Source organism: Heliangelus exortis, chromosome 29 (genome assembly GCF_036169615.1).
Source record: "Heliangelus exortis chromosome 29, bHelExo1.hap1, whole genome shotgun sequence".
NCBI classification, from domain to species: Eukaryota; Metazoa; Chordata; class Aves; order Apodiformes; family Trochilidae; genus Heliangelus; species Heliangelus exortis.
The window spans coordinates 1,344,407-1,353,182 of NC_092450.1; the positions used below are offsets into that span (position 1 = coordinate 1,344,407).

General features: G+C 50.7%; 1 protein-coding gene across 3 annotated transcripts in view; it reads right to left on the reverse strand.

Annotated features, from left to right (window-relative positions):
* LOC139788327 (acid-sensing ion channel 2-like) overlaps positions 1-8,776 on the reverse strand; it is a 489,262-nt gene that overhangs the window by 35,795 nt on the left and 444,691 nt on the right. For all 3 annotated transcript variants that reach the window (XR_011722843.1, XM_071728222.1, XM_071728221.1), the window contains one exon: positions 7,385-7,535. Coding sequence is in view for 2 of the 3 variants with exons in the window: in XM_071728222.1 (XP_071584323.1) it covers positions 7,385-7,535 (151 nt within the window). In the remaining variant the exon portion in view is untranslated. The remainder of the gene's footprint in view (positions 1-7,384; positions 7,536-8,776) is intronic.

Consider the following 8,776-nt stretch of genomic DNA (forward strand, 5'->3'; position numbering starts at 1 on the left):
AGTAAATGACAGTAAATGCTTTGTGCATCTCCACAGCTGGCAAACCAAATGCTCCAGGGCTTGGGCTTCTTAATGCATGGCTGGAGAGGCAGAGCTGGGGAGGCTTTGGGGACAGAGGAGGGGACATCTGAGCCCCTCCTTGTGTCCAAATCCTTGCAGTAAAACCAGCAGGAGCAATGCTCAGCAGAGCCAGGGCTTGTTCAGTCTGCTCTGCCTGGCATGAAATCTTAGAGGGCAGGGGGAGAGAAAATTAAATAATAAAATAAAATAAAAATAATCAAAGAAACCACAGAAACACTCTAAACATGGGCCTGCATCAGTAAATTCTTGCACACTGAATGTTCAGGGTTGGCAGTGTGGGTCTCCAGCCACCTGCACCTGCCCAGGGTCCCCCCTGTGCCCCCCCAAGTCCTTCCCACTGCAGCATCCCAGGAGTTACCAGAGCTCTGGTGAGCTTGAACCAAAAGCATCACCTTGGGGCTTGTTATAATGATTGAATGTGGACTGTTTGTGCTGCAAATTCCTTCTAATTGAGGCCTGGAGGATCCTAAACTTCAGGCATGCCCTGGAGATGCTCACACAGAGCCTCAAACCCAAACCAGGCAGGAGATGCCTCACCACAGCCCAGATAAAACTGGTTTTCACCAGGAAAAAAAACCAACCTGAGACATCCTTGCTCTAAAACCCAACCTACCCAAAGCTGTGCACGAAGCAAGGCTCATGCCTGTGTTGGAATGAGGTCCCCCCAGCATCCCCCCCCCAGCATCCCTGGGGAGATGCAGGCCTGGGAAGGTCAGGGCCAGCTGGGAACTGCTGCTCCTCCCAGCAGGGATGGCACCATCACCACTTTTATCCATTTTAGAAACTCAAAGAGGAACCAAACAGAACCTCCAGGAGCTGCAAAAAAACCCAAACTAAGTTCTACACCACCAGGGCTTGCGTGAGGACCCCAGATCAAAATTAAAGCCACATTAATTCAATTTATCTGAACTCAATTAGGAAATGGAAGGAGATCAGCGGAATTAAGGTGGCTTTAGTGAGGAGGAAAAGCAGCATCATGGAAATTTCAGTGCCCTTGAAACCACCTGCACCTCTGGCTCGTTTAGATTAATGCCTCAGTTTCCCCAGCAGGGACAGCAGGGTGAGCACCCAGCACCTCAGGCACAGCAGAGGTTGGGTCCTGAGCTCCCACCACACCCCAATGGCTTTTCCTGTTCCACCAGCAACCACCAGATGTTTCTTCCAGTGCATCCACCCTTTTGTTGGTGCCCACCCTCTGAAATAGTGTGAAAAATCCCTACTGGGGAGCACAAATAAATTGCAATCCAGATAAGTTGGATATGGAAGGGAACAGGGGTGAGACAGAATCACAGAACTGATTTTTGATTGGAAAAGAGCTTTGAGCCCATCCAGTCCAAGCCTTCCCCCATCCCTGCCAAGGCCACCCCTGCCCCATGTCCCTCATCCCCACATCTCCAGGCTCTGAAACCCCTCCAGGGATGATGGGGACTCCAGCCCTGCCCTGGGCAGCCTGGGCCAGGCCCTGACAACCCTTTCCAGGGAGAAATTGTCCCCAAGCTCCAACCTAAACCTCCCCTGGCACCACTTGAGTTGTGCCAAAAGTTCCTCTTGTCCCATCCCTTGTTCCTTGGGAGCAGAGCCCGACCCCCCCTGGCTCCAACCTCCTCTCAGGGGGTTGAGATCTTCCTCTGGGTGACCTGATCAAAACCCTTGCCTGTAGCCCATGTTTGTCACTAAATTAAATACCTGCAGCTCATGACACCACGTGCCAGACTCCTAAGGAGACTGAAGCCTCCAGCTTCATAGATTTCATGCTGCTTCTTAGTGCAATTTTTAGTATGTTTTGCATCCCCCCTTTTTTTCCCCTGACCAGGCAGTGTTACTCTGGCCATTGGTCTGAAATGTTCCTTTTGATCCAAGGGTTCCAGGAACCCAAAGGCAGAACTCTCCATTTCTCTTTCTTCTTTGCATCCCTGTTGCCTGAAGTGATTTCCAATTTACTGCACTCCAATACTGGGTCAACATACACCCCCTGGCCCACTCCAGGCAGATTATACCCAAAGCACATCCCCTTCCCAATCAGTCACCATCAGAAACTAAGAGTTTCTTTTACTAATATTTGATTGTGAGCAGCCCCACAGTGGGATGTGGGAGGGCTCTGTGTGACCACGGGGATGGGGAGGTGCTGAGAGCGGGGTCTGGCTCTGCCTCTCCCTGGGACGTCCCTCAGCAGGACATGGATGCCAGGCATGGATGTGGTGGTGAACCTTGGGTGAATTCCAACTTCCTCGTGGGCAGCAGAAGGACACGGAGCTGCTGGAGCCATTCCAGAGGAGGCCCTGGAGCTGCTGGGAGGGCTGGAGCAGCTCTGGAGCCAGGGGGAGAATTGGGGGTGTTGAGGCTGGAGAAGAGAAGGATCCCATGGGGAGACCTTAGAGCACCTTCCAGTGCCTGAAGGGGCTCCAGGAAAGCTGGGGAGGGACTTGGGACAAGGGCCTGGAGGGATGGGATGAGGGGGAAGGGTTTGCAGCTGCAAGAGGGGAGATGGAGAGGAGATCTTGGGCAGGGAGGGAGGGAGGGAGAAATTGTTTGGGGTGAGGGTGCTGAGCCCCTGGGTGCCCAGGTTGCCCCCAGAAGCTGTGGCTGCCCCATCCCTGGCAGTGTTGAAGGTTGGATGGGGCTTGGAGCCCCCTGGGCTGGTGGGAGGTGTCCCTGCCCATGGCAGGGGGGGCACTGGGGGGGCTTTGAGCTCCCTTCCCACCCAACCCAGTCTGGGATTCTGAGATTTCTGCCACTGTCCCCACCACTCCCAGTGCCTCATCCTGTGATCTGAAGACATCACCAGGAATTCTAGGAGACTCCCCACCATGTGTACAGCTGACTGCAGCTTCCAGTGAAGCTATCCCAAGTCTGGGGCTTCCTGTTTCCCCCTCAATTACTGGAAAAAGTTTTTTCCCTGGTATGAATTATTTCCATCCTGTATTTTTGCCCCGTGCAGGACTGGGAGGGTTTCTTTGCATCATGATTCCTGCCAGGAATATTTAAGGCCTTCTTTAAAGCCCATGGGTGATGTGAAGACTTTAGCCACAAGTTTCCTATTCTTTTCATTTCTGGAACCTTCGTAGTTAAAGTAAAATTCTAGAAAGCAGAAATTCTAGGAGGTGCAAAGTGCAAAATTCAATACACAGAGACTTTCATTTCTTTGTCTTTTTATCCTCAGGTTTTTTTTCCACGCATCTCATGATTTTGACAGTCCTGACACAATATTTTTGCACACCCAAAGATGGCAAGGCTGCCAGATACCATGACATCCAGACACAGTCAAAATACCCCTTTCTCTGCACTTGAAAACCAAGACTGAAGCAGTCTGCATATGCTCGTTACTCCAAAATTAGACTGCACATAAATTTAACATGTTCAAGTAATGGGCTCCCATATGCAGACACTTGAGCTGAAGGTATATTTCTCTATTACAAACAACTTGTTAGACAAGATATTTCAGCTTCCCAAGATATTAACAGATACTCAGGAAAGGTCTTTTTTGCCTGGAAAATCCACCTCATTTTGTTTGCCAAGTTAGTAACAATTAAATCACTTTTTGCCTTACACAGCCTGTGCTGACGTGAGACGGTGGCAGCAGCTCCTGAAGCAGCCCCAACCCCAGCTATGAACTTCCCTTCTCTTATTTGCATTGCAAAGGGCAGTTCCAGAAAGAAACATCCTCAGGAGTTGGAGTCCATGTGGCAGCTCTGTTCATGGAGGGGAAGAGCCTTGTGGTGACTCCAAAGCCACAGCAAAAAGCAAAGCAGCCCGGGGACTCAATGCAGACCCAGATGCCACAGTGTGAATCTGGCACTGATGAAAACCATCCCTGCATCCATCAGAATTTCAGCTGTTCTTGTCAACAAGGGTCTGAGGGACACAGGGATTCAGGAGGAAAGGTCCCAAGGGGTTTTCCTGGCCGTGGTTGGGATGGAGAGGCAGTGATCTGGGGCTGGAGGGCTCTCTGGGGGTTGTTTCCCACAGGACACATCCTTGCAAGAAGCATGAGCCAAGGCCACCAGGATGGGCAGAGAAGTGGCTGTTGTTCTCTGTGAAGACCTCCCTGGAGGGATGGAGGTTGGTTTGTGGGGTGCAACATCATGTCTGAGATGGCAGCTCAGTGGGGACAACTCCAGATAGCCCCAGAAAACTTGGATGAACATGGGACAAACAACTGGGAAAGGGAATGTATCGAGCAGCCACATCCAAGGGATGCTGCAGAAGTTGGAAACCAGAGAAAAAAGGCCAAGTAACTCAACTACATAAAAATCATTGCCAAAGAGGCAACAAGAAAGCAGCTGCTGGGCTCAGGATGGCTCCTGGGAGGATGGAGCAGCAATACCCATCTGCAGAAACATCTAAAGAATTAAAGAGTGAAGGGAAGAGCTCGGGTGATCATCAACATTCAGTAACTGGGAACCAAAACCTCAGCTCCTGGACACATCCCCACGGCTGGACCTCACCCACAGGTGGCTTTGGCACTGCAATGGGAAGATCTCATCCCACATCCACTCCCATCCCTCTCCACAGGTTGGGATCCCTGCTAGGAGCTGCCTGCCCCTGACAAAGAGCCAAGTCTGAGCAGTCCCAGTGGCAGCAGCTGAGAAGATTTAATTCCAAACACATTTACATTATTATGCAAATATTTGGAAATCATCAACTCCTTCACTTACCTACTAAGAGCTGAGTTAACTGTTTCCATGGGAACAGCAACTATTAACCACTATAGTTAATGTTTTTATTCTGGTAGTGTCCAGAGAGCTCAACAAAAGCTTGCAGACAGCTTGTACCAACCTGGGGGATAAATGAGTCTCTTGTTGACAAGCAAAGGTTAATGTTTTACCAGCTTCAAAGTCAAGTACCAGTCCTACCTGGACCTGTAAGAACATGGCCAAAGTTGCTTCCAACGAATCCAGGAGCTTCTCCTACCATACCAAGAGCATTATTTAATCTTACAGCATTTTGTGGGCAGGCAGAGACCTCACTGTCCCAGCAGGATCCATCCCTGTAGCATCACATCAGTCCTAGGTCACATGAAATCTCTCCCAATGCCTCTAATCTCCAGCTGACTACAAATTCATGTGAAATGCACATGGGGTTGGCAGTGGTGAGGTCACAGGGAGGCAGAATATCATCAGAGGCATCTTCAAAATCAAAGGGACCCACTGCTTCCTTCCACACAACATCAGAAGTGAAGTCTGGACTCCAAAGACACCAAAAGCCACAAGATTTTGGAAAAACAATGAAATCATTTGAGGTTGGTTTTTTTTCCCCTTCAGATTTCAAGTCCACAGCCTTGGGCAGGTTTCCAACACCTCTGCAGGGCTTGCAAGCTGTCTGAAGAAAACAATCAGAGCAGAAGCTGCCATCCCCACCAAACCTCTGATGAGAGTGATGCTCACAGGCATGGAGGTACCAGACTGGAAACCTCCTCCCTCTGCTTCCCTCTCTGGATTCTTCCCTGTCAGACAGCAAGAATCACACCTGCTTCATCCTCCCTCATCCTTTGTCCTCCCAGCTCACTTTTCCACTTGACTCTTTCTTTTTTTTGCCTCCTCTGTGAGCAGAGCCTGCTCTGCCCAGCTGAGGCTGCTCCACTTTTCCTGGCATCTCAGCAATAGAGAAAAATAAGCTCTAAAGGCACCGCATGGGTCCCTCCTAAAGTGCCTCCAAAAGGCAGCTCCAAACAGCAAGCCTGAAGGGAAAATGGGGACACAAACTCTGTGTCTCCATGGGGAACCTCACAGGGGTCCAAAACCCAGCAAGGTGGAGACACAGATTTGTGTCTCCATGGGGAATCTCAGGATCCAAAGCCCAGCAAGTGGAGACACAAGGTTTGTGCCTCCATGGGGAACCTCAGAGGGGTCCAAACCCCAATGCTGCTGAACACAGAGCTCAGAGGGTGGCTGTGCCAGCTGCCTATGGGCTCCCCAAGGTGACCCCTCATCTGCCCCTCTGCACTGTCAGCTGGGTTTGCCTTTAGAAGGATGAGACTTCAACCAAACACACCAAGTTAGAAAAGATGACTCCAAAGCCCATCTCCTCACCCAGGCCAGGTCAGGCTGACTTGGAGTCCCAGCTAAAAACCAGAAGGCAAAGCTCACGTTAGCAAAGCCTCTGCAGCTGGAAATGATGGACAGGACCATGGGAATCTGTTTAAAGTCTAAGAACCAAACACCACACAAATAAATTTCAAGTTTGAACGAACATGAGCAACTCTCTGCCCCTGTGGAGCAGCCTGAGAGGGGCTCAGGGGGGGGTCTGTTTGCAGAAGGTGATGGAGCAATGACAGCACTCAGCCTGATGTGCTCCTGGCTCCTCTCCTGATGCCCCCCAACAAACACAACCTCATCCTGAAAAACTCCCCCCGGGAGCCTCTGCCTTGCAGCTGCCAGAGAAACCAAGCATTGTGCCAACCTTTTTTTAATGTTTTGTTTCAAATGTCAGCAGGGGTTCATGGAACCACAGCCAGCACTGCTGAGGAACTGATAAGGGGTGGCTTTGGTGGCACTTGTCACACTGTGCTGTCCCTTGCCACCCCAGCCTCCAGCTTGCTGTTGGACCAGCTGATCCTTGAGGTCCCTTCCAATTGACATTCTGTGATTCTGTGATTCTGTTTTTGAGGCTGGCTTTGTTAAAGAAGCTGTTCCCAGTGATACCAGCACCTCCCACTCTGGCAGCATGGTTGGGGCAGTGGGAGCTGCTGAGCTGCCCTTGCAGGAGGAACATTTCCATGTCCTGATGCTGTCCCAGCCCAGGAGACCTGGGAGATGACACCTGGTCCCAGCCTTTCTGGTCAGCATCTTCTGTCCTGCTCCACACCAGGGCTGGAGGGCTGCTGGGCCCTGTTTGTCAGGGGAGAGATGCCATCCATCCCAAAGGCTCTGAGCACAATGAGCCCAGCCCTTGGTCCACCCAGCAGCTCCAACCCCCACAAAGGCAACAAATGTGCCCAAATTCCAAGCCAGAGGAGAACACAGCAGCTGGAGGGCCACCTTGAACATGGCTTTCCAAAAATGTCTTTCTAGGGAAGAAGGATATGCTGGGGCACCTCAAAGGGACACCACACCTCTTGTCAACCACAGGACAAGTGATAATATTTCTTTTAGGCCTCCCAATCATCAGCACCAAGGCACCCAAGTCCATCACTCACTGGTCAGCTAACTGGACACGCTGGTCCCAACTGGCAGCCACAGACACTGAGAAGAAAAGCAGCTTGTGGGCTCACTTCCAAGAGCTGTTTGTAGACATTGGTTGGGATGGTCCTTCCAAACAAACCCCCAGAACGTGCACGCTTGCAGGAGCAAAAGGAAGGTCTTACCTGTTTCACCCCATATTGGCAAATATTCATCCTGCTGTATGTCCAGCATGATTTCCAGTCCATTGCCTGTCCCACCCTTAACTGTGGTAAGAAGAGGCCTTCCTTCTTCTCCTGAGTTAAACATGTAGCATTTCCCATATTTTGTAAACACCTGCGAGGAGAGAAGAGAGAAATAATAAAACATTTCCCATTTCATCACTGCCTCCTCCCACCTGAAGGCAAGAGATGGGATGAGGGATGGGCACAGGCTGCAGCTGGAAGGGAAATGTCAGGAGATAAATCTAACAGAGTTCAACCCTTATTGTGTTCTTCTGGAAAGTAAAAGATAAATAAGCCCAGCTGCCTCAGTTGCTCTGCATATGTTGAGTCTCCCAGGAACACACACACACTGTGGCTGAGCTTGTACTAAAACATAAACCAATTCCTCAAGCACCTCAACCCACCCCTGCTGCAGACCTAGAGGTGGGCTCATCCCCAAAGGATGGGAACACCAGCACAGAAGTCCATTCTCACTCCATCTCATCCACCTCCTATACACCAAACCCTGCAGGCAAAGCTCACGTCACTGCTTTCCACCCAAAGGCAGCAATGGGAATGGTGGCTGTGCCCAGCTGCCACCAAAAACTGCAATATCCCATGAATTCCTCACTCTGCTGCTACTGGGAAAACATTGAGGTGAGTCAAAAACACTGGGGCAAATGAGGAAAGTCTTCCTCCACTGCTTTGCCTCTTTCTTTAGTCACATTTTGGCCTTTCTTCTGAAAAAAAAAAATAGGCAAAACCCAAGTGGTGGTTGTAAGGCCACAAGCAGCTCTGCAGCAGGAGGCAGACATGGGCTTCCAAGTGGGGTGGCTCTTGGTGGGGCCGTAGAGATGGGACATCTGGGATTGTGGTGACACCAACACTAGGATGCTGACAAGTCCTGTGCTCAGCCTTCCCCTGAACTGGGAGAACACGTGGAAAACCAAAGATGAAAACACCCCAAGTCCCTCCTAGGCCTGGCACCGACAGACTGGGGAACATGGAGAGGTGGAGAAATTCTTCCTTTGGTAAAAGAGGATAAAATGGCTCAGAGCCACTTAGAAACCCTCCCCAACCATGGCACGTGGTGACTCCTGACAGGCACCAATGTGAAACGGGGAGCAGGAGTTGGAGTCACTCTGCTGCTTCCCAGCTCTGGCAAGTCCAGGTTTTGTAACCAGTGAGCAACCAGCAAGGACCCATCATGAATATTCAGGGTGAGGGGAGCCCGATGGCCGCAGACCTGTCAGAAACCACAAGTCCTTAACACAACCACTGAGATCATCTGACCCCGAGATGATTCATAAAGCTGGAGACATCAGCAATTTATTCCCCTCAAACACTGACGTCTGCCTCGTCACCACAGCACCA